This window comes from Nematostella vectensis, chromosome 5 (genome assembly GCF_932526225.1).
Source record: "Nematostella vectensis chromosome 5, jaNemVect1.1, whole genome shotgun sequence".
In the NCBI taxonomy this organism is placed as follows: domain Eukaryota; kingdom Metazoa; phylum Cnidaria; class Anthozoa; order Actiniaria; family Edwardsiidae; genus Nematostella; species Nematostella vectensis.
In genome coordinates, this window is record NC_064038.1 from 11,344,579 (window position 1) to 11,370,768 (window position 26,190).

At 39.2% G+C, this 26,190-nt stretch overlaps 2 protein-coding genes across 8 annotated transcripts; one reads left to right on the plus strand and one right to left on the minus strand.

The window, feature by feature from the left end:
• Positions 1-9: 9 nt before the first annotated feature.
• LOC116601376 (protein Aster-A) lies at positions 10-24,322 on the minus strand. Of its 7 annotated transcripts, none has more exons than XM_032362102.2 (19): positions 24,079-24,322; positions 19,867-19,981; positions 19,696-19,758; positions 18,869-18,911; positions 16,280-16,423; positions 13,319-13,357; positions 8,274-8,355; positions 7,623-7,726; positions 6,485-6,580; positions 6,058-6,141; positions 4,936-4,974; positions 4,672-4,765; positions 4,094-4,282; positions 2,958-3,042; positions 2,162-2,203; positions 1,813-1,914; positions 1,643-1,705; positions 1,028-1,070; positions 10-951 (listed from the first exon to the last, which is right to left on the minus strand). In XM_032362102.2, the coding sequence occupies exons 1-19, from the start codon at positions 24,179-24,181 to the stop codon at positions 850-852; spliced, it is 1,632 nt and encodes a 543-aa protein (XP_032217993.1). In that variant the 5' UTR covers positions 24,182-24,322; the 3' UTR covers positions 10-849. The 7 variants fall into 7 exon arrangements, with proteins under 7 accessions (XP_032217993.1, XP_048583559.1, XP_048583560.1 ...); XM_048727602.1 differs by lacking the exon at positions 24,079-24,322 and adding an exon at positions 20,908-21,042; XM_048727603.1 differs by lacking the exon at positions 24,079-24,322 and adding an exon at positions 20,606-20,710.
• A 44-nt stretch (positions 24,323-24,366) lies between these two features.
• LOC5517693 (leucine-rich repeat protein SHOC-2) lies at positions 24,367-25,945 on the plus strand. Its single transcript, XM_032362108.2, has one exon. The coding sequence runs from the start codon at positions 24,516-24,518 to the stop codon at positions 25,365-25,367; it is 852 nt and encodes a 283-aa protein (XP_032217999.2). The 5' UTR covers positions 24,367-24,515; the 3' UTR covers positions 25,368-25,945.
• The last annotated feature ends 245 nt before the right edge of the window (positions 25,946-26,190 follow it).

Genomic DNA, 26,190 nt, shown 5'->3' on the forward strand with positions numbered 1-26,190 from the left:
CCATTAAACTCTTGTCACCTTTGCTTTATTTCTGTTCCTCGCACTGTCCAGCAGTTAACGATATTTCAACAGTAACGCCAGCATTACACAACTTTACTAACCATCGTTACAATACTAACTGCCCTGGAGCCTAACACTGAAATCTCATTGCAACAAAGAGCCCTTTGCCTCTGGGTAAGATCAGCAATCGAAATTGCCAATTCTTTTGCCAATTGTCAATGTTTCCCATGATTCAGCTGACGGTGACTATTTACCTAACGTACATTCCCTATTTTTGTTCTTATAACTTTATTTACAAAATGCACTCGATGCATGCAAAAATATATACAAGCCCCAAACATTTACAAACATTATTATCACGCGATCAATCTCATGCGAAATCCAATAAATTATCTTGTGTCAATTTTTAAATAATAATATTATATATATTTTTCATTTTGCTAATAATGAGTTAGGAAATAGAAAAGGGTTTATCTTAGTATACGAAGAGTGGAAAAATCTCATTTTTACATATCTACATTAAAATGCTTTGTCTGGAACATAAAATATCTTAATATTTATAAAACGAAATAAATTCTTATAAAACGAAAAACAATAGAAACACTAAAACCTAATGCGATAATATAATTTGCTTTATACTACAAAACCCAACGAATAAAATGTATCACTTTATTCAAGTGAGTTATCAATATAGCTTATGATTTTTAACTTCAATAAATGTTTTCAGAATTGTTTAAAACCGATTGTTTGGAATAAATAGTTTTCATTCTTTAAAACTACCTAGTAATATCAATAATAATAATAATAATATCAATAGCGAATTCTGATTTGCTACCTATATCCGGGACATCAAACTCGTATACAAACTGTGCTGTTATTAGACAAGACCGTACAGTTTTCTGCCATGCGATTGGTTAGATCTTCTTGCAGCATCTCAAGGGTTTCTCGTATCTAAAAGACGTGGACATTTAATTTTAGCTAGCGTGCGGTTGAGGAGTTATTATTTAATGATTTAAAAAATTGTTACCTGAGATATCGCTTCTAGATTTGCTGAGACTATCGATCTTACTCTGAAATGGAAAAAAAAAAGATTAAAATCAGAACAAGTGTTACGAGTTGAATTCGAGCTAACGCGCAACTAATGTTGAAGGCGCTTAAAACATCAGAAGAGTCGGGCAGCTAGCAGACGTAAAATCACTCGATAATCACCTTCTCCCTTCATTTATTAAAAAGATCATCATTTGATTTATTCTTGGTAAAAAGAAGATTGCAGAAAGTGTATAAAACCCGTCAAATGCGTTTGAAAAGACGGTCCTTTTAGTACAGTCGAATCTTACCTCGAGGAAACCTCTACCTCGTTATTGCGGGCACTTATTACAGTCAACTCTCGCCTTATGGACACCCCACTTTTATAGCACCTCGCAATTACGGACAGGAATACGATCTCGTTTTTACGTACATTTGCTACTACGGCCACTTAATGGCGGTCTCGAGGGAGTACGTAATAGCAAGAGTTGACAGTAACAAGTCAAGATCCATGTTGAACTTTTGTGGTCTTATTGGTAGAGAGTAAACTTCTAGCCGAAACGGTCACGTGATATGTAAAACAGCCAATCACAAGACTCTATCACTCGATACATACCTAGAAACTTCTGCTTCGTGGACTTGTTTTCTAAGTTTGATAATTTGCTGTATCGACTGGTGTCTATAAAGCAAACGAGGAAGATTAACAAAGTGATTTCCTTATCATAACGAGATGATACAGATAAAAAAAAGTACGGCAGATTTTCACAGTAGTGTCTCGTAACTTACAAATAAGCTTTGACAGGTGGCGGAGGAGGCGCGAGGAGCCTGGGTTCTAGTACAGATAACCGGTATAACAGGAACGCGCTACACGATAACAATAACACCATCCTGGAATAAATTATGGAAGAGCTCGTTAATTTGGGCGGGTTTTAAAATGGTGGTGGTGATGATGATGGTTATGATAGTGGTGATGATGATAATGGAACAATAATAATGCTGATGATGATAATGATAACAATAATAATGGAGATGATGTAATGATGATGACGACGGTGGTGGTAGTAGAGTTGGTGGTGGTGGTGATGATGATGATAATGACTATATAATGTTTAAATTAAGTTATCGATGCACTTACAAAATTGTAGTAAGCAGAGCAAACAGCTGTTCTCGCGATAATCTGAAAGTAAAATAGTGCAATAAACAATAAGTCACCAACTTTATAATAAGTGAGAGTGCGAAGGTGAATCGTGTAAGCCAAAAAACATTGTGTGATTCAGGAAAGGTCGAATTTTGCCTCCATTTCATAACACTTTACAACAAAAAAAACGGTTAAACTCCTGTTTATTTTGGATATGTAGCCAGCGCCAATGAGCAGTAATCACTGCTGAATGAACATTACAGTGCAAAACAATCTGACAAGTAGCAAAAGTCAATATGGCTTAAACAGAGGAGCTGGCTAGAGTGACACTAGCATGCTGTCTCCCTTTATATACTCATACCCATACTGCACTCTTCACATTCCCACGTGTTATTCACATGCCGTCAAAATAAACATTTCTGCCTCTATCATCACATTCCATTGACAGAAATGTATTATACCCCCCTTTCCCTCCTCTCTCTCCATAACCCGGAATTTTTAATCCAGCGTATTCTCGATAGACCAATGGGTTAGTACTTCATGTAGCCATCAATATGGTAAGGGTTTGGGTTAGTGTCTAGGACACACTATACTGATGGTTACATGAAGTACTACAAGACCTATGTGAGCGCCCGCAAAGCACACTGGGTCTCCGAGCATGAATGCAGCAGGAATAAAATACAAAGCAGCGATAAGCTGCTATGTACGTCAGGGGAGGGGCAGAGGTATCATTGAATTCACCTAAGACTCTTTTGGAGCCTAGCGGAGGGAGTTTGAGTGTATTTTTACTTACTTTTTAATGAGTCTAAAGCTAACTTGGCAGTAGGAAAAGAGCATCTCAGCTATGGACGCGATAAAGATAGCTACGTTTGCCGGATCTGTAAAAATCATAAATAAAATCGCGATATTAAAACCTCGCGAAAACTAAATTACGAATAGTATCCTTGAAAACAAATATATTTGATTCGTATTCGGCGGAATTATTATTATTTTTTTGGTCTTTGTCTTGTTGTGAGCTAATGGCGCTGCGTCCTCGCCAAAGCTATTACTAATATAGTATCCTTCAAAAAAAGATCTATTGGATTCGTATTGGCCAAGTGCTTTTTTAAAAGTTTTTGTCTTTGAGGTAGATGATGTTTCAGCCATTGCTTTTTAAAATGAGTTTCCTTTCTTATTCAGTACGGTATACGTGCCGCTCTTCAGAACAATCGATGCAAACCTTTTTGAGTTCTAACACATCTAGTTAGACTGGTAGAGTAGACTTTGGCCAGGCACGAGTTATCCTCCCTCTGTAACACGACTTTTCTTCAAAGATTTTACACCAAAAGCGGTTTAACGATAATAAGGCGAGCCTTGGTGGAGCACAGAAGCGAAATAAATGCCTTCTTAATATTTAACGACGCGGTTAAATGATTAATCCTTTCATGCTAAGGTTTGCAAAAACCGCTCTCTTGTGAATTTTTACATATCCTCTTAAGTTTACACTAGTCAATATCTTCATATAAATATTGATTGGGAATCTAACTGAGAAAGCAATGTCTAGTTATTTCTATGGCTGAACGAAGGTGAGAGATAGAACGCATTGTTTGATTAGGAAAATCCACTAAAAACCATCTCATGTAATAGAAAGAACGGTGCCCCGCCATCTTGGGAACGATCTAGATTTGACGGTGCGTTTGAGGTAAAAATCAAGATCTAGACGATGGTTGATGATGGCATTGCTTAGTATAAAACTCATAGATTCTCTTGGTATGTCCTAGCGTATATAAAATTGTGATATTTTAAAAAGGTATGAATTGACTCTGCGGTTAAAAAAATTAGCGAAGCAAAAAAACACATTGGTAACATGGCTTATGCTAATATGCTTAACTCGGATCGATAAAAACAAAACATCCAAAAGAGATCCCAACAAAACAAGTAGAATCTCACCATAAGGCGACAGCCTTGGAGAAATCGAGTCTGCAGGCAACTCGCTTTCGGCCAGCGGTGAACCTGTCGCGCGCACTGACGTCGTCAACTCCGCTGAAGAGGCACCCTCCGTTGCTATGAAACCCGATTGACAGTCGAATATGCCACTGTCGCCGTTTGGTGAATACTCAAGCACACGCTCTGGTAAATCTGGTGAACAAGTCTCTGACGTCAACCTAAGTTGTGTTGCATGCCGGTATACATGCGTTATGCTAATTACCAGTGATTGTACCATTCCTGGGTTATTTCTTGCTAACGCGGTATACCTGTGCTGTACCGCATAGGTGTTAGAATGCTAGCCGTCTATCCTTTTGCGGAAAGTCCCTAGGAAACTCTAGTGCGCCCGGGGGAACGTTGATGTGGATGGCGTGTGTGCTGAAGGCACGATCGGGTGCCGAAGGCGAGAGTGCGAGAGAGTGCTCACCAAAACAAAGAGCAAAACTCTACCAGGGTTTCGCGCCTACTGCGTGTATTTTTTTTATAGTATTTTTATATTGGCGGTATACCTGTGTGTTGTGGTATACCTGTGTATTGCATACCTGCGCTCTGTGATATGCACTCGGCGGCAGCACACTCCTCGCCTTCTTCCACGCCTTCTTGTAGAACAGTGTCCATCTCCCCTCCAAGGCACTCCTAAAACACACCAAAGGCAAAACATTCACTAACTCCGCACATTGGCTGAAATAATGTATCAGACAGAATCCATTTCAGAAGTATATTTCACGTCTGGCTCTTTGATCTGCCGTCGCCGTTCGCGTTGCCGTTATCGTTGCTTAGGTTCCTAGTGAGAGAACAGCCCGTACCTTGAAATCGGCATGACTGCTGTTTGGCGGAATTTTACCCTGAAAGCAATATTAAAGGGTGATTATAAGGCAGTCACTCGGAAGAAGCGGGAGCATGGTCCGTACTACGTGCGCTTACGATTTGTTTTTACGGCAAAATACCCTGGGTATCACAGGTTTCAAGCTCGGAGCCTCAGTTACCCAGGGTAGCAGCGCCTCATTTACCCAGGGTAGCAGCACCTCAGTTACCCAGGGTAGCAGTGCCTCAGTCACCCAGGGTAGCAGCGCCTCAGTTACCCAGGGTAGCAGCGCCTCATTTACCCAGGGTAGCAGCACCTCAGTTACCCAGGGTAGCAGCGCCTCAGTCACCCAGGGTAGCAGCGCTCAGTTACCCAGGGTAGCAGCACCTCAGTTACCCAGAGTAGCAGCGCCTCTTTTACCCAGGGTAGCAGCGCCTCATTTACCCAGGGTAGCAGCGCCTCAGTTACCCAGGGTAGCAGCACCTCAGTTACCCAGGGTAGCAGCGCCTCAGTCACCCAGGGTAGCAGCGCCTCATTTACCCAGGGTAGCAGCACCTCAGTTACCCAGGGTAGCAGCGCCTCATTTACCCAGGGTAGCAGCACCTCAGTTACCCAGGGTAGCAGCACCTCAGTTACCCAGGGTAGCAGCGCCTCATTCACCCAGGGTAGCAGCGCCTCATTTACCCAGGGTAGCAGCGCCTCAGTTACCCAGGGTAGCAGCACCTCAGTTACCCAGGGTAGCAGCGCCTCAGTCACCCAGGGTAGCAGCGCCTCAGTTACCCAGGGTAGCAGCGCCTCAGTTACCCAGGGTAGCAGCGCCTCATTTACCCAGGGTAGCAGCGCCTCATTTACCCAGGGTAGCAGCGCCTCACTTACCCAGGGTAGCAGCGCCTCAGTTACCCAGGGTAGCAGCGCCTCAGTTACCCAGGGTAGCAGCGCCTCAGTTTCCCAGGGTAGCAGCGCCTCAGTTACTCAGGGTAGCAGCGTCTCAGTTACCCAGGGTAGCAGCGCCTCATTTACCCAGGGTAGCAGCGCCTCAGTTACCCAGGGTAGCAGCGCCTCAGTTACCCAGGGTAGCAGCACAATGGATTTCCCTGTGTGAGGAAAAGGATCCAAGACTTACCGAACTCTGTTTGAGCTTCTCCTCCCATACTTGTAGCAGAAGCTTGAACACAGTCTCTCGCGACAGGAACGACGAGAAGAAATGCTATGCAAAGTTTAAGGAAAATGTTATAACCCCTTGGAACCTGTGAAATTTGAACGCGATATTTTAAGGGGGGAAGGATGCACAATTTTTTGATTGCACGATTGTTTTTTTTTTTGTTTTGTATGTGGAACAGATGTGTTCGATCTTTTTTTTTCGCTGATCCATTGGGCTTTTTATAGTGGGTATTTCATCGCTGCTATTTTTTTTTCTTACTGTGGGATCCGGCTCGATTTATCTGGGGGAGGTAGGATGGGGATATGTACACACCCACCCCACCCCCAAAAAGTAACAAATGGTCCATCACTGGTATCACTTGATCACGTGTTTCCTGTATGTCACGCACCTTGTCGTCCTCGGTAGTGATAAGTATAGCGTTTGGGACAACATACGCAGTCTTCTCGCGTGTGATGGAGAGTACCTTTCGGCAGTCAATCGTAACCTGAATAACATAAATAATAACATGAGCAAGAGTATCATATAAAAACTTCTAGCGTACAATTGAAAGCCAACTGCGTATCTTACGACAGTCTAAGCTGAATAAATACATAAATAATAACATGAGCAAGAGTATCATATAAAACCTTCTAGCGTAAAATTGCGTATTTTTCGACAGTCAATCGTAACAAAAACCCACCTAGTGGAAATCCTTGGTTAGAGTTCGCAAGAGTTTCTGTCAGCCCCAAGTGTTTGGATCCCAGCAAAACACTCAGTGTTAAAGCCGCATTGTCAGTTTACCAGTTTACTTCCGGTCGATTACGTAACAATCTCCGATGATTTTTAACGGAAAACGCGAAAAATATTTCAAAATATTGAAAGTAGTGTGTTTATTGAAAGTTTCTTTGAGGATCTGATTGATAATTTAGAGCGGATGGCCTGTTTAATATCTCGGATTTTAATAGATTCTTTTGTCTTTTAACGGTCGAGGTTTCCGTCGGACCTCCGGAAGTAAACTGGTGACAATGCGGCTTTAAGAAGAATCAAATTTCTATTGTCATATATGGAGAGGCATAACATATCACTAGTACGGCTAGAGTTGACTGTGTTGTAGTAATTAAGTAATTAATTTATTCATTTCCATCGGCTGATGATTTGAGAAAGCTAGTGGCGATATTCTCGATTGAATTCGGTAAATGGATTATCAAATGTCTTGTTTTTAGATGTTTATTTCGAGATTTTAAGCCCTTTGTCTAAAAGTAAGTCAATCACGCCGCAATTTTATGCTCCCGCTCAAATACCGAGTCACACAAAGCATCCATTTATGTCAAGCAATAGAAAACCGTTCAATCAAACATATTTAATCAACTATCAGACTTCAATCGTGGATGGCTATTTTGTAGTTTTCTTGCAAATGAAGCGTTGTATTTTCAATTGTTTACAATAACAATGGAGTGGTTAATCGACATTCTTTAAACTAAAATAATAAATAACATCGGTGTTGCTGACCAGGAAACCAGGGAAAGTCATAAGACTTTTATACATACCTGAGTTTCCCAGCCGAAGATATTGGAGTAGAAGCAAACCCAGTCTTGGCTAATGTAGATGCGACCTTGCAGTAAGATCTCTCGACTCAGCGCGCAAGAGAAATCTATGGAAACGAAACGCAGAGTATGTAAACTACAGTGGAATCCTGATTGTCCGATCCCCGTTGTAACGACATACCAAGGTTTCGACGGTTTTACCCGATCTAACGACATACCAACAATATCCCGACCTAACGATCTCCCCCACACGATCTTCACGACTCCCTTTCTCCGATCTAACGACATACCCTGATTTTACGATCTATCTCGAAATGCTTTGCTTCTTTTTTACCCTTTGCACTTACTACGCGTGCAAGCAAGAAAAAAACTATCGGGTAGACTCTCATTACCCTATCCCTTTGTTAGACACTGTTATAGCAGGGAGAATTTTCATGTTGATCACTACCGAGCAGGCCTGAAACCAGGATTTTGGGCGGTAGGGGGGGGGGGATGGGGAGGGGAGTTCGTTTACCCATAAAGCGGGACCATTTTCTCTTAGGTAGCTCGTTCTACTTGTAGTGGAACTTTATTTTCCTTAATTATAGCGGACCTTCCAGTCGAGTGGGGGGTTCTTCCGAACCCCCTCTGGCAACAAGCCTGACCGAGGCATACCGTTTATCGGGAATTGATCCTTGGGTACGTCCTTGAATAGTCTGTGAAACTCTTCATACGGAGTACGGGGAGTGAGGAGGGCCTGTAAAAAAAAAACGCAATTAATTACAACAACATGATCGAAAACTTTTTTGACAATCTATGACGATGGCGGGAAAAGCGCGCGCGATTATCCGGGAACTTAGGGGTTACGTCATCAATTGCATTTAGCTTGTGCATGGAGATATAAATTTGTCTGACGGCTGGCTAATACTATAATACTTTATTCCTTTAAAAGCACCTATTTCAATGAGCGCTGAAGGGAAAACAGAAAACGTCGATTGGCCAATGGCATTTCTATGACAGCGAGAATCAAAAAGATTCACGGCTTCCCTCCGTCTTTCATCTAATAGCGGATTGTTGAATAAACTGGCCCGGTTTGAAGGAGATCCTTCAAAATAAAATCTGATCTCCTTTCATCACCTTAGATACACGTCCATCATGTTCATAATAGAAACGTCATTAGATAGGAAAGGATGATGTTACAAAAGAGGAAAATAGGAAATATGAAAAAGAACGAATAAACTTACAAAGAGACCGAGACTAGCATGATATAATAATATTAACTATTAATATTAAATATGAGATAACTTTTGTGGCTCGTGGCCAAATAGGGTTGCATGCAGTATTGCCAGTAGATTAAGACAACAAATTATTCAAGCCTTTCGTCTAAGTTTATTTATAAGCGACTATTTTTACTGCGATTTTTAATGTGATTTTCAATTTTCAATTTTTTTGTGAACTCTCATCGTCAATAATTTCCAACATCTAAATCGCTTTCTGCCTTCCTTCATTCAAAATCCTTGAAGCGTTTTCATTGGCCAGCTCTGAAATGTCTTTCGATCGCCTCAAATCTCGTTAGTTTAAATGACACGCTAGAAAGCGGTTGCAGTTGAATGTTATAGACGAGAGTTCGCAGAATATTTGAAAAACGCAGTAAGTATAAAAAGGGGTGTTTCATTGAGCTTTTCAAGTTAACAGACAAGGCATCCATTAAAAAAAGCTGCAAGTGCTGAGTACTGCACCATAACCGCTGATACACAACAGCACCAATCACTTCTCTAGATCTGCTGTTATATAACAGTTGCTCCGGTAGTCAAAGTTTATCGCACGTGGCCAACTACAACATGCCGATCTCGCGCGTGCAAATCGAGAAGAGGCACGAGAAAATGAAATCCCTAAAAGCTTATTTATCAATTACATTCCATAAATTATTTTGCAAATGTAAAATTTTTAGGAATGACAATAAACAAGGTTTCACATTATTTTCGGCGATAAAATTTACCCTCTATTAAGCTCTATAAAAAAAACGACCGGTTAAGTCACTTGTAAATTGCCCTATATTTTAGAGTGAAGTTTATGCATTTCAGATAAACACCTGTTAATGAGAAAAAATAATCTTTGAATGCTTTCCTCTGTGAGAAATAAAACCATCTTTACGAGCTACCTGTCAAAAATTAGCTTGAGAAATACCGTAGGGTAAAGTTAAAACTAAGCGATAATATCACATTTGTGTAGCAAATTAACTCTCGCAAATACCGACAACTAACACGCTGTCAAGTGAACTTTAATCAAAACAAACGTAAAACCGAGCTACCAGGAGCGAACACGATTGATAACATTACTCCGATAGACCAGAAAAGCAGATACATTGTGGTATTTATAGTTGAACAAAAATAAACACATAATTTATATAAAGAAAAATATTTGACTGGATTACGAGAGGAGATTTGCAGTATTGCTATATTTTTTTAACCCGCAAGTTATACTTGAACTTGGAGTGCTCGTCAGAATTTCATTTATCAAAAATAGATAATTGGAATTACTTTAAAGACTAAAAATATAATTCGATAACACGGTCGCCATCGATTCTTGAATTCGATTTAAAATCCCTATACGATAGAAAAGGTAGTAATTTACTGAGCGTTATATATAAACGGGAATCATCAATAATCATTGCATTGTCAATTAAATATTTTCTTTAAAAAATCTAAAATAGAACGTACCAATTTCAAGAGACTTTGAGTGGAGCTTCGTCTACGAACACTTCTGGGATGTCGAAACTCTTCCTTAGATTTGCTAAAAACATGCTTCTTTCTGCGGCTTTTCCGAGAAGGTCTACCTTGGCTCATTGCAGCACGTTTTCCTGGTTCCAGAGTGCATTACAGAGAGCAATCTCGATTTGCATCTTCGCTATGCGAGCTCTTTTAGAAGCACACGGAAAATATGCCCCTCTGGAAGGTATTTTTTTTTTAAACCCTAACTGTTAGAACCACAAACATGTAGAGCGTGCGCTGTGATTGGCTAGATGACGATTGCAGGTGGTACGGTGTAGATCTCTTAGTCAGCCATTCAGAATAATGGAGGACCCTTTAAGTTATCAATAATACAGCTTGACAGGCTAAAAATGTTGCTGAGATTCGAGAGACTTGTAGTCCAAGGATACCACTAAATAAAAGAATAACTAGATGATCTTAAAATTAATGTCCGACACTGCAATTAAACTTTCTGCTTTGCGAGAGAGTATTAGATTATTTTTCCACAGCGGAGCCAAGTAGTTGGGTTCCCTTGTAATGCAAATGAATTTGTTGCAATCGGCCCTAGATTTCAGATATCGATTTAGCAAAAGTAGACTCAATTAACGCAATATTACAATGGAACAATGATTCAGTGAAATAATACAGGAAGTTCTTCAAGACTTTGGTAAATAAAACTTAACAAAACACTTTACCAGAGCATCTTATTTTCGTTCTGATTTTTTGTAATTCAACAGGAGGTCAAAAGCAGTGTGAAATGAAAGAGACATGTTTTGCAAATGCAATCGTACAGTGTTAAAACTTGCAACAATTAATAATTAAAAACGAAACTACAGCGTTTTGCCTACGAAAAACAACCGGCGTAAAATGATGAATAACTCGTCAAAACACCCTCAATCATAACAACATAATCAGATGACCGAAAATGAGCGGGGGAATACGTGGATTTTTTGTTCTACAGTTACTTAAAAGTGAAAACAAATGGGCCATAATAGCTGTATCCATCAAAATCTAGCAAAATGAGGAATAGTATTCGTCTAGTTTAAAAAAAATTCATGATAAATTAATCTGCGCTTCAGAGGTGTTCAACATTTTTGTTCGAATGCCGCAAATGTCGCGTAGTTATTCTAGAGCACAGTGCATACAGTGCAGAAATAATCCTGGCGCTGTTGGGACACCATGTTTGTACGTGCTGTAGTTCGCCAGCATTCGTCCCCGTCTTGTAACCAGCTGTTTTCTTGTTGCACTGGTTGCACGGTACTTGTAATTGCCGTGAGCACTTCTGCTATTTGCCAACTAAAGGTCAGGGCAAACAAAATAGGTTCCATTAAAGCCGCATTGTCACCAGTTTACTTCCGGAGGTCCGACGGAAACCTCGACCGTTAAAAGACAAAAGAATCTATTAGAATCCGAGATATTTAACAGGCCATCCGCTCTAAATTATCGATCACATCCTCAAAGAAACTTCCAATAGACACACTGCTTTCAATATTTTGAAATATTTTTCGCGTTTTCCGTTTAAAATCATCGGAGATTGTTACGTAATCGACCGGAAGTAAACTGGTGACAATGCGGCTTTAATTAAAGACGATAATACCAAAAGCGTGTGAAACTAGTAACATCTTTTTACACGGACATAAGGCTAAACCAATAATTTTGCAGGTGACAATGATCAAATATTTGAAAGCCTCACACTTTCTCTCTAACCGATCATCAAGAAACGTTTTTGAAAATAAAAGGCTAAAGCTAGTAGCAATGATATAACGCAACAATAAAAATGAGAGAGTAACATTTCGCAAAATATAGAACCTTCATCGAAGAAATCATTTTTATTTTCTTCTTGTATATCTCGCCCTCCTTGTCAAATTCAACTTTTTTCCCAAGATACGTCCCTCGCTTAGCATACAATAGTATGGCACTATTTTTTCGGCTAGAAAAGAGCGCTTCTGTTACTGCTATCCTGAAAAGATACATTAAGCGATAAAGAGAATGGCAAACTATTACAACCTTAGAAAGAGAGTGGATTTTTATCTATTTCCCACTATGTAAGTCACCTTTGTGTGAGAAAAAATAAGAGTGAAGGAAGATAAAAGCCATGAAGGAAGATAATAATATTTTTCACACACGCGTATGTCTTTGTGCTTACTCCGCTTTATTTTCGAGTGAAAATCGATCCTGGTTGCTGTAGACAGTAAAGTCGAAAACGAAAGGAAAGGAGTAAAAAGTAAACTTTACTTTAGAACTGTAGCCACAGGCTAAATAACTCAAAATTTACAATTTTGGGGTCTTTTCCAGAATACTGTACAACAAGACGTGGTGCACGGTGGCGCGTTATAACAACATAATGCGACATAACAACATAAACCCGACAGAATACATGGGCATAACCTAAAAGGAAATATCATGTCCGTTTTCTAGGACCATTTTCGTTTCGAATCGAACTTTCCGCGCGAAAAAAGCTACTGAATACTTTTTACGTCCGAAAAAGCTTAAAATTTTGCGCCCAAAACGAATACACTGCGACAAAAACCCCTCCGTAAGCCACCATTTTTGACAGTAAGACAACAAATTGAAAAACGCCCGATTTTGACCCCTAAAAATAGGACAAACATCACTATAACTAGCCTCGTCCCTGTGCTTCTCGGCGGGCCTATCACGCTCTACATGGCTATGACGTCACTGGCCCTTTCTGCTCTCGCCCTCGAGCATGAAGAGTCCGCCATATTGGAAAGTGTAAGTCTGCGCGCAAAGAATCATGGAGCTGACAGCAAGGGAGTAGCCTGGGGACGAGGCTACCCTATCACGTCGACATTGCAAGACCCACCTCATCGGGGGGATGGGGGGGGGGGGGGGGGGTGGAAGACCCACCTCATCGGGGGGATGGGGGGGGGAAGACCCACCTCATCGGGGGGATTGGGGGGGGGGTGATCCTCTCGTGTGGTCACGACATCATTCTAGCTAGTTACATACCTTGATGAAGCTAACTTGCTTGTCAGACCTGAGCGACAACTGTGGAAAAAGAAATGACAAATCAGAAAAAAAACTAAAATTTAAACCGCATAAGTGGCGATTGTGTGATATGAATGCAAAGGTTGGCGACCAAAACTGGGACTATGAAAGAGTCATGGGGAAGCATGGATTGGGAGTCCGAAATGACAATGGAGAAAGATTATGTGAATTGTGTGACCTTGACGAACTTGTCATAACTGCGACGCTGTTCCCACATAGAACCATTCACAAGGCAACTTGGATTTCACCAGATGGAAAGACAAAGAACCAGATAGACCATGTTTTGGTAAATAAGAGGTTTAGGAATTCAGTAAAAGATACAAGGGTTTTTAGATCATCGGACGTAGGAAGTGATCACTACTTGGTTTGTGCTACTGTAAAGATAAGGTTAAGGAAAGTCCAAAACGGAAGGGTAACATCAGAGTGAAATATGATACATCTAAATTGACGGAGAAAGAGGTAAGGAACACATTTAACATCAAATTAAGGAATCGGTTCCAAGCATTGGAGCAAGAGGACAAAGAAGGGAGAGGGAAAGAAGTAGTAGATGCAAAGGAAGAAGTGGAAAGGGACTTTACTATAATGAAAAAGGCACTCTTGGAAGTTGCAGAGACAGTTTTAGGTAAGCCACGAAAGAAGAACAAACCATGGATTAGCGGAGAGTCTTGGAGTCTGATAGATGAAAGACAACAGATGAATGAGAAAATATTGAGTACACGATCGGAGAGAGTTAAGGGGCAATTGAGGAAAAAGTACAGAGAAAAAGACAGAGAAGTGAAGCGAAGTTTGAAGGCAGACAAAAAGAAATGGTTAGAGGAGATAGCATCTGAAGCTGTAAAGGCGGCGCGAAGCCAACATATGAAGACCTTATATGGATTGACGAAGAAACTATGTAACAGAGACCTAGGCACAGCACCGCAGTGTTGGATAAGGACGGTAAACTTCTCAGTAAAAAAGAGGAAATACAGAGGAGATGGACAGAACATTTTAGGGAAGTATTAAATAAAGAGCAACCAGATAACCCCATAGAACCGGAGGATGAAGTTGAATTTGAATTCGGAGAATTGATAGAGGAAATATCCTCAATGAACCAACTTTCGGAGAAGTAAAAGATACAATCACAACACTAAAGAATGGAAAATCGCCGGGCATAGATAATATCACAGCTGAGTTGCTGAAGGCAGACCCAGAATTCTCGGCCGAGCGAGTGCATAAGCTACTTGTAAAAGTGTGGAGGCATGAAACCATCCCAAATGACTGGAAGAAAGGGCTTATAATAAAGCTACCAAAGAAAGGAAATTTGAAAGAATGTAAGAACTCACGAGGAATCACCTTATTGTCCATCGTAGGGAAGATACTTGGAAGAATTGTTATTGACAGAATACGAAACGGAGTTGACAAAAAGTTGAGAAAAGAGCAGGCTGGCTATAGTATAGGGAGAGGAACTACGGAGCAAGTATTTATACTGAGAAACATCATAGAGCAAGTGAATGAGTGGCAGGCAACTTTGTATGTTAATTTCATAGACTTTGAGAAAGCCTTCGAGTCCATCGTAAGAGCTTGTGGGTAATTATGGAAAAGTATGGAGTTCCAGAGAAGATTATACGCATTGTGAGGCTGTTTTATGAAGATTTCCAGTGTGCGGTCGAAGATCAGGGTGAAACAGGAGAATGGTTCAACATAAAGACGGGGGTGAAGCAAGGCTGCAATATGTCGGGCTTTATGTTTCTATTGGTCATGGACTGGATATTGCGAAGGTCAATTGGAAAAGAAGAAAATGGAATACGATGGAAATTTACATCTAAACTGGACGATCTAGACTTTGCGGACGACATAGCATTGCTTTCCTCAACAAAACACCATATTCAGGAGAAGACAGCAAAGCTGGACGGCGAGGCTAGGCGAGCGGGATTGAAAATAAACTTAGAGAAGACGAAGATGCTAAGGATAAATGCCAAACAGCATGGGAATATTGTGATCAATGGAAAAGAAATCGAAGACGTCAGCGAGTTTACGTACCTAGGAGCAAAAGTTTGCAGAGAGGGTGGTGGAATGAAAGATCTCAGAAATAGATTATCAAAAGCAAGGAGTGTGTACACAAGGCTGAAACGTATATGGAACTCAAAGAAGATCATGAGACGGACAAAGATAAAGATTTACAAGTCGTTGGTACTTTCGGTTTTATTGTACGGTTGCGAGACGTGGAAGATGAACAAGAAATATGATAAATTGCTAGATGTATTCCAACAGAAGTGTTTGAGAAGGATATTGCAGATTAGCTGGGAAGACCATGTAACGAATGAAGAGGTACAGAGAAGAACTGGAGTACATCAATTGAGCAGTGAAGTGAAGAGACGGCGATGGAAAATGATCGGACACGTGTTGAGACAAGGAAGAGAAAATGACTGCAGCGTAGCATTAACTTGGACACCAGAAGGCAGAAGGAAACAGGGAAGACCCAAAACAACATGGCGAAGGACTGTGGAAAGGGAGAGAGGCGAGGCGGGGTGGAGGAACTGGGACGAGGTGCGGTCAAAAGCAGCAGACAGGGAAAAGTGGAAAAGCACTGTCTGAAGGCCCTATGTGCCACACGGCACGAGGAGGACAGGTAACAGGTAAGTGGCGATTGTGTAGTTCCAGATGATATCCATACCCCCCCCCCCCCCCATTGAGGGGATTGGAAATTCAGGGGGGGGGGGGTGGGGAGTTTAAACGACCAGGAATTTCCATAGGGAGGGGAGGATAAAATGCCCTTTTTACTTAACAGTTACTGTATTCATCTTTTTTCCAGGGGGTTGGCAATTCCAGAGGGGTGGGGGGTCATATCTCCGACCCCCTCCCGGACAAAGTTTAGTATATACAATTTATTTATTTCTTTTAAGTAAAATCATCAGTTAGTTTATAACATTTCTGAGGGCATACGTTTTCGCTTATGGCATTGTAACTGGCTGATTTTGAGCTCTTTTGAAAGTTGCAGTAGATCCAGGCCCGTATCCAGGGGGGTGCAGGGGGTGCGAACGCACCGCACAACGGCTGAAGGTCCACTTTCGGTTCCCGATGGACGTGCTATTTGTAGACAAAACTATAAAGCATAAGCTAGATCACTCTGGTACGTAGCCAAATCCGACAATAAACGTCCCGTGAAGATACTTCAAAGGCATAAAAAAAATCCCATGTTGTTTTTCCTGGAGTGATCAGATTTTTATTAGAGAACTCATCCCCCCCCCCCCCCCCCCTCCCGGAAAAAATTAGGTCAACTTTTTCGGATTTCGCACCCCCCCCCCCCCCAAAAAAAAAAAAAAATCCTGGTCACGGGCCTGAGATCTGATGGATAAGAAGAGACTGAGAAAAAGACAAGGAGTATAGAACTCTCTTCCTGTACACATTGAAAACCTTCTATATAACAAGCTAGTTTACCAGCGAAATTATAGATAATGAAGTCTTGATCAGACAAACAAAGATAAGGGAAATCAGTCAACAAAAGGTTGGTAGTTTTTGATCTGTGAAAACGGAGTAGTTCCTCTGAGGTTTCAAGCATTTTTTTTTTTTTTTTTTTGCGGAGCAGAGCGTTCATTATTTTTTCTCCAACGAAGGGCTAAGGTTTTTCGAAGGCGTATAACACACCATTTTAACCTTGTGTTGAATTATTTCCCTGATTTCACCATGCCTACGCAAAGCACCTGGTTATTCTACAGCTTGTTGTCTGTATTCTTTCTAGTTATACTATCTAGTCATTCTACAGTTTTTCTAGTCATACTACCTAATTATTCTACAGCTTGTCTGTAGTTTTTCTAGTCATACCACCTAGTTATTCTACAGTATGTCTGTAGTTTTTCTATTCACACCACCTAGTTATTCTACAGTATGTCTGTAGTTTTCCTAGTCAGAAAACGTTGTCATTCTTAAGCTTGTCCTGCAATTCTAAGCTTGTCTGTAGTTTTTATAGTCATACTACCTAATTATTCTACAGCTTGTCTGTAGTTTTTATAGTCATACCACCTAGTTATTCTACAGTATGTCTGTAGTTTTTCTATTCATACCACCTAGTTATTCTACAGTATGTCTGTGGTTTTCCTAGTCAGAAAACGTTGTCATTCTAAAGCTTGTCCTGTAATTCTACAGCTTGTCTGTAGTTTTTATAGTCCTACCACCTAGTTATTCTACAGTATGTCTGTAGTTTTCCTAGTCAGAAAACGTTGTCATTCTAAAGCTTGTCCTGTAACTCTACAGCTTGTCTGTAGTTTTTATAGTCATACCACCTAGTTATTCTACAGCTTGTCTGTAGTTTTTATAGTCATACCACCTAGTTATTCTACAGCTTGTCTGTAGTTTTTATAGTCATACCACCTAGTTATTCTACAGCTTGTCTGTAGTTTTTATAGTCATACCACCTAGTTATTTTACAGCTTGTCTGTAGTTTTTATAGTCATACCACCTAGTTATTTTACAGCTTGTCTGTAGTTTTTATAGTCATACCACCTAGTTATTCTACAGCTTGTCTGTAGTTTTTATAGTCATACCACCTAGTTATTCTACAGCTTGTTTGTAGTATGGTAAGAAAGTGCTAGCATTTCTTTAAAACGAAGCAACGATCTGCTATCAACCTAATAATGTCCGGAAAAACTAAGTTAAAGGGTTGGGTTTTGTTAATCGAAAAAACGAAATATCAACGCGAATATTCTTTGAGACATGTAGCGAGAATCTATCTTCATGATTTAGGGTTAGACTGCGGTGGCCATCAAAGAGAGTAAGGGTTTCCCAAAGGCAAAGAAGAAGAAAAAGTAATTTCATTTAACTATAGAATCGCAATACTCAAAAGCTGAAAAAAACTACAAAACGTACCTTATTAATTTACCTTATTAACCTAAAGAAAAGGAACACAAAACACACAAATCAACACCTTCACTTCTGCACACTCCTCCCTAGCGTTGAGTTATTTTCTAGTGAATTTTCGAGGTTTCAAATCATAAGTAATAAAAAAACATTTGTTATTCAAAACATAAATTTCCAACATTGCATTTTAACGCATAATATGCTGGACATTTGTTATTGAAAATATAAATTTCCAACATTGCATTTTAACACATATTATGATGGACATGACTTTTAACTTCATTTCACTTTAGTGTATTCAAAGGGCCTTGTTATGCATCAACAGGTTGGGAGAGTTTGGCTGAACGGAATTTAGAATGAAAAAAAAAAACTTCACCTTTCGTACAAGCTTTTGAGTCGTTTTCTTCTTCGCCTTTTTCCCAGCAATATACATTGATGACACGAACATTGCGCTATCCGCACCGCGTTGTTAATCTACTAAGCGGAACACATTTCGTAGAACTCTATTTTCGAACAGGAACTTGTTTTGCTAGATGCATAATTCATGTACGCGATCGCCATGCCATATGAGGTGAGTGTTCCAGCCAATCAAAGACACGGATAAAAGTTCAACCTCGTACGACGATAGCACGACATGGGCCCATGGTACACTGAGAACACAACCAACTATTTACTCACTCGAGATTCTGTCGTTGATGAGTCCAGCTCTTCAGATTCTTTTCTGGAACGAGATCAGTTTCATCATGAATCGTGCGAACGAATGTATTCTAAAATGCAATTAGTAAATTCGAAAATGATTTCATCCTTGTATGCATCTTCGTTAGTGTTTCGTGCGTTTCCTACTGCGCTTTATGGAATTAGTAAATTAAATTTGAACTACTATGGAATTGGTTTTGATGGCATTTGATCAGTTTCTTTTCCATTAAAAACAAAGGGAATCGACCGTTAATGTGGACAACCTGTATTACTTACATGTACACCTGTTTAAAGTATCTCTTCCGAGACTACGAAGATATAGCATTATTCATCCGTATAATAAATATAACGGTAGAGTTGAAATAAACAAAAGCTGAGAAGGGATTATTAATAAGTAAAACAAAATGCATTGGAGTATAAGTGAATTTCAATTAGTTTCAAAACGTTTTTCTTGGCAGTTTATCGAAACCATCTGCGTTAGACTTCCGTTTTCATCAGCATCGCCATAATAAAGCAAACGATTAGTCGCCAAATATAATAAAAATAATAAACGCTCAAATAATAAAACGTACAAATTGAACTTGAGTATAAAGCATCAACTATGAAGGCAATTTTGCACGATGCAGGTCATCCATGCCTTTTATACTTACTTTTGGGGGGTAAGTATAAAGAGAGTTTGAATGTAGTAGCGAGTGGGATGCTTATAACCCACTGCTGTGATCGCGGAGATCGAAACTAATACAGAATGCCTACACGTGGAGACGACTAAAGGTTCGATTCGGGGTTACGTAATAGTGTTCGATATTTACCTATGGTTAATCCTTCCTCTACTGTCAACCTCCGGGATACCATCCTTTACCTCTTCGGCAAAGCTGAGGAAATAGTAATAACAATAATAACTTGTCAAGTTGGCACGAAATGCTGTCCACATACAAATGATGCCCCAGGGCGGCGCGCGCGATAATAATAAAAAAACTTACGTTTCAAACTCCTGGACGAAGCTGGATAGAGAACTTGTTTCGTTCTCCTCTGGTCCATTCATGGGGGTAAATCCAGGCAGAGGGTAAATAGCCCTTTCCTCTACAACCCTGCAACCTAAAAAATAGTCCCATCTCAGAATAACAATAAACTTGGGGTGCGTACACGGATGGTCCAATCAATACATTGTAACAGTGCGTGTTCATACTGTATCTAGATATGAACGAGGCGGAATTTCCCGGTTTCGTACCCTTAATCTTTTTCTTGTGAAGAATTTTAACAGCCGAGATTGCACTTTTCATAATTTAAAACAAAAATGTAATTGTCAATTTCGACTTCCGTGTAAAAGTTAAGACGTCAATAATAATCGACGAAGAAGAAAATAAAACATGATGTACGATGTAATAAACTATATGGACAAGACTGAGAAGCGAAGTTCATGTTGAGATGTAGAAAGCATGTGAAACGGCAGCAGAGTGGGTCAAAAAAAGTCGTGACTTTTTCTGACGTTCGAAACGACGATGATCTAACATGGATTGATGTTACACAGCTTCTCGTGTAAATAAAGCCTTCATTCAAAGCGAAAAAGGCGACAAAATAAATATCTCCCACCCACGATTTTCAGAGGTACACTACAAACGGATTAATTCACACCACGGAGAGCTGAAAAGGATGGTTCATTTAACAGGATAAAACCTAAACGTTCGTACAAGAACCTGTAGCCGGCCGGCGACTGCTTGCCTTTGTCGATGAAGGATCCAAAGGAAATTCCACCATAAACATAGCCGCATTAAAAGACAGCCAGAGGAAAAGGATATCTCATTCCACAAAATAAACACCTTTTTTTTGGCTTGCGAAGAAAAAAAAATCAATCCCTAATTTTCTACCGCCAACATGGTGAGTCGATTTTCCCGGTGCCGCGAAAATTTCAAAGCATGTCAAAAACATGAAATTCACCGATGCAAAACGATACGACTAAATTTACCACCCAATAACGAGAGTTTGATAGCTCGTACATACAGGCGGAAAACATCGTGACTTACCGCACCAAATACCCAAGTTGAGACACCTTTTCGATGGAAGATTTGATAGAAATGATTAATTCTCAGAAGCGAACCGTGCGTCGTGGGTTTGTTTACAATTGAGAAATTCTTGGCTCTCATTGGCTCGTGCTGACAGCTGCTCGCTACACAGGAATCCCAGAAAGGTAACAAAATAAAAATCTTTCCTGAAATTTAAGCGCAACCAAAAATTATGAAATCACGAAAGCTTTGTGCTATTATTAGAAAAATATTAAAATCTTTCTAAACAATATAAAAAATATTTTTATAGTTGAAACACAGTCATGGAAGTTTTTCCCTGTATGTGTCTCTCAGAAAGCATAAACTAGCTACAACGTATGAAAAGGCTGGTTAACAGGTGTTCATTGTGAGAATGATAGGGCAATAACACAAAAGTCCATCCAATAACTTTTAAATGCTTTGCAAGCATCCACAAGTTAAAAATGAACCCCAAAATGGATATGCTTGCAGCTCTAGAATTCTATAAATTTTCAGGTATCTTACCTGAAAGAAATAAAACAGTTCCTTTTTGATAAATGGTTAAGATTAGGGTGCTTTTTCCTAAGTTTTAGCTTACCTAGCAGCATTTAATGTTCCCTGGAGTAAGTCTCTAAAGTAACTGTACCCTGAATCTCACATGTTGAAATTATTATTACTGTTAAATTTGCAGCTTTACATTTTTCTGCATCAATAGTTCTTTAGGACTGCGGCAACAAACACACAATACGATTTTAATCATATTGTGAAATACTTACATTCAAACATAGCAGAAAAAGTAGCTGAAAGTAAATTTCTTTTTCCTCTTTTACAGGAGAACATCTTAAATAAATATTTTTCAGCCAACTGGTGTGACAAAGAAAAAAAGCTTAATCAAGAAAATGGAAGCACTCACCATGTACGGTTTTGTTGCTTTTTGGGGTGCTAAAACCAATCTTCAAAAATGATTTGATGAAAAAAGGATTGTTTTTTTTCTATAGAATTTCAAGCTATTAACCAATAGAAAACACAGATTAAAGAATAGAAAATTTACACCTTTAAAATTCCATTGCCCAAGAGCGCTTCCCTTCTTATGTGAATCATTATCAGGTACTCTCATGCTAGGTGCAATACTTAGAATCATTCAGTAACAAAATTATGATTATAAAAAAAATATCAGGTATTGTTTATCATCAAAATCATGAGGGGAATGAAGAAAAAATTTGCACAAAAAGCTAGGCTGAGCAAAGTTTACAAAATCATCTTAAAGTTGGTTTTTGTGGGACATTGTAATTAACATGATCTGGTAACTCAAGCTCAAATATTTAGTTTCTATTCATAACTGATACATGTGATTTTTGAGAATTTTTGTCACAGAATCATAAAAAGACAAGCTTTGTCTAGACATTTGGCTTGCTCATTTTTAGGTTAATTTTGTCATCAACCTGTATGTAAGATATCATATGCTCAATCTTAAATACAGGCACTACCTAGCAGAGTAAACACTTACAAATATTCATTTTTCACCCAAAGTATCCCTATGTGGAATAGTCTACCAGAGACAGTAGTCAAGGCCAAAGATCTTACCGCCTTTAAGGCAGGTAAGGCAGGTTAAGGTAATTCCCTTGAAATAGTTCTACAACCCAGAATATTTTTAAACTTGGCATAAATAATGTTAAAGTTAAGGGCTTTCAAAAAATGTAATAAAAAAAATGGGGGTACCAACCTCATTTTCGCAACAGAGGGGCGTAGAGTTGACACGTTTTTACTGATCGCACAAGGAAAAATCCCAACTCTTAGTTTTCAAAAAGAGTGCCTATAGTCTTTAGAAAATTAAGTTCTGTTTGTCGAGCTGACAGAATCCGATCTCCTAAACAATAACCCGTAGTAGCTAATGTGCAAAACAAATCACATTCCAAGAGATCGCACTAAAAGACATTGTTTTCGCCACTATTCATACGGTAAAAAGCGCCATTTTGAAGTATTTTTATTGCTTTTAAGAGAAATAACAAAACTTCTACAACCCAACTTTTTTTCTTCTTTCAGTATATCATTTTTCCGTATATATTTAACTATTTGAGCAAATAAAAAATGGGGGTAGCCGACTTCGTTTTTCTGTCAAAGCGATTTTAAGTAAAAAACGCGCACCTTTTGCTGTGTTTTCTTGTACAACTGTGGCGCGCGTGCGCACTTAATACCGGAAAATTGGAACAAACATTGCCCGCCACTATGCGCAGAAGGGGTGCGCAGTGCAATTCAAGGGAATTACCTTAAATGCAATTATACCATTTTAAGATTAAAAGACAAAGTCCCTTACTAACTCTCTCTAAAGGTTGGTTCTCACTTGGACACAAGCAAAAGCGGTAGTGCCACACAAACAGGCCCATAGCCAGGGGGGGTTCGGACGAACCCCCCCCACCCACCTGGCTTGAAGGTCCGCTCAGAGTTAACAAAAAAAAGTTCGCTGGATATACCGTGCACATTTATATGTCTATAAAATGACTATAAAAATCTTTTACAAATAATTATCTTTATTATTATCGCATCCTATTTATAACATTATAAATACAAGATTGAATTTATTTGAAGTATTGATTGCCTAATGTAGTAAGGCCAGGAGAGGGGTATACCGGAAATTTGGTACGCTCAAATGGAAAAACGAACCACCCCGCCCAAAATCCTGGCTACGGGCCTGACAAGTGAGAATCCGTCAACAATAAAATCAAGCAGTAGTGTGTAGTGTTCTCTTGCACTTTCTCTTCTGCTTGCTTTTCAGTTGGAATCAGGAAATTATGTACGCAGTGTTTGCATTACAAGTGAAAACCAACTCTTTACCTATTCTTCATCTTAGGATAAGTAAATATCAAAAACAAGCTACAGGAATTTGATGCTAGGGGCACTTTAACAGTCATAGGCATAAAAGTATTTTAACATAAAAGTCTTTTAACAAAATTTCTGGGTGGGGGTATCTGGGTGGTAATGAAAAATCATCATTTTGGACCTGATCACCAGGGAATGTTTAAAATTTCAGCCAAGAGAAATTTCTCAAAAAATACAAAAATTGGAGAAGTACGCAAGACAATACAACTCAAAATGTATCCTTCATAAAAAGACATCGTATTTTATCTACTAATAATGCGTTTTATTCCATAAAATGACTGATTCAAATTAGCTTACCTTTGCGGGGTGGTTTGTCCCTTTCATGTAGTAGGGCATAGTTGAAACCCGGAAATAAAGATATCATAACCGTGCAAGCCTTGACAAATCGCAAACCTTTCATCGCGATGCCGATACATCGGTAAAAATTACAGTTCTACTGTTCCACAGGACGGCATACAAAACCTAGTAAGTCATTAATTTCTGTGTGTTTTTTGTTTGTTTTGTTCTCTTTTACTTTTCTTCAAATGTTGGCGCCTATTTGAGCCCGCGTTTAGTTAGCGGACTAAAGTAAAGAGCGTGCCCAACATAACGGGCTTAGTCCTTCGCAGCCCTCCAGGAACGCCTGGCTAATTCGATTTTGTTGTCAGAAACTGAAAAACGTCAGAAAAAAAAAATAACGTTCTGACATGTAAGGATTTACTTTTGATATATTTTTGCAGTCGTAGATCACCTCAATGTATCAGGCAGGGTTTAAGGAGACCGAGAGCCTGCTTGAAAAAGCAATAAGCCAAGGACACAAAATTCTAAACTTGAGCCACCGAGAACTAACCGTTATCCCAGACTCTTTGAAGAAGTTAAAACACGTTCAGATTTTACTTCTCAACGATAATCAAATTATAATGCCGCCTGTGGAACTTGTCTACCTCTCAAGACTTCGGGAGCTTTGTCTGGACCATAACCAATTGACTCTTTTGCCGAGTGGGTTTGGCCGCTTAACCAACTTGAAAGTTCTTTGTCTGAGTCACAATAACCTTGGGTACTTGGCGTCAGAAATATGCGAACTGGTACAACTGGAGGAATTGTGGATAATTAACACACAGCTAATGGCTCTCCCTGCAGATATTTGTAGGTTGAAATTACTGAAGAAACTTAGTGCTGGAAAAAATATGATAACATCATTGCCTGACAAAATCTCGGGGTTGGTTTCCTTACAGTGGTTGAGTCTGAGAGAAAACCATCTTTCTTCGTTGCCATCGGAGTTCTTTAAACTTCCCAAACTTGCCCATTTGGATCTTAATATGAACAAGTTTGAGGAATTCCCTGAAAACTTAATTGGACTTGTTTCTCTGGAATGTTTGAGTTTGCGGGGAAATTGTATTAAGTCTTTAGCAGACAACTGTGTCGAAGGTTTACCAAAACTCTGTAAGGTGGACATAAGGGACAATCAGGTTACTTTGTTGCCAAGGCAACTTGAGAAGCTAAGGATTTTTGTGACTGCACAAAGCCATGAATGTGGTGATCCTCATCAAGAAGACAATGGACTAGAAGTAAATGTTAGAAAAAAGCTACGCCAATGGACAAAATGACTCTGAACTTTATAATACAGAAACATGGGATATGTTTATGTTTATAAATATATATATTTATATTTATATATAAAACCATTTCTACCAAAAAAACATAATTTACGATAGTAAAGTTAAGTGTTGTGCCCATTTTTTGTGATGAAGGACAATAACAGCAACAATCAATTTAGAAATGATACAGAAAAATTTCCTGTGATTCAATGCTCCATTCTAAGCCACTCCTAGCCAACAATATGCTTTTTGATTTAGTGATTTAGTAAATGAATGCCAACAATATGAGTAAAAGGAAAAGAGTGATGGAGAAGAGTGATTTTAATGTTATTACAGTTATCTAAAAAACAGTCAAAACTCTCCAGGTTTTTTAAATATTTTTTTTTTAAATAGAATGTATAGGAAATAAAATCTTAAATAGTTAATTCTTAATAATTATTATTTAGTAACTATTTTAGACAAAAATTAATGTTTTAACAAGACTGGTTCACATCAGGCAGTTGGAAAGAGTAATTTAGGGTTCGGAACATGTTGTACCTTCTCACAAACATTAAAAGTACATAAATAAACCAAGTAGATCATTTGCATAAAATTTCTTTTACTGAGAACCAGTTCATTTCTATTGATTACACTTAGGGGAAGTAATCAGTAAGATTTTACATTGCTTTAATTAGCCTGCGTAGCAAGCGTTCCTGTGTGTTTTGAAATCAAAATCTTGCTCATCGAACTTCTCGTCGGTTTCTGGGTTTTAATACACACTCTGAGCTCCCCAGTGCTCTTTCAAAATTGCATTCGATTGGTTTAAGGGACAACTATTATATTTCAAAACATT

Coding starts and splice junctions, on each gene's coding strand:
- LOC116601376 (XM_032362102.2), bottom strand. CDS start 24,181: ATGAAAGGTTTGCGATTTGTCAAGGCTTGCACGGTTATGATATCTTTA. Junction 6,581..7,622: donor TCTTCGGCTGGGAAACTCAG/GTATGTATAAAA, acceptor TATGTTATTCAG/GTTACGATTGACTGCCGAAA. Junction 1,071..1,642: donor CACGAAGCAGAAGTTTCTAG/GTATGTATCGAG, acceptor TTTCCATTTCAG/AGTAAGATCGATAGTCTCAG.
- LOC5517693 (XM_032362108.2), top strand. CDS start 24,516: ATGTATCAGGCAGGGTTTAAGGAGACCGAGAGCCTGCTTGAAAAAGCA.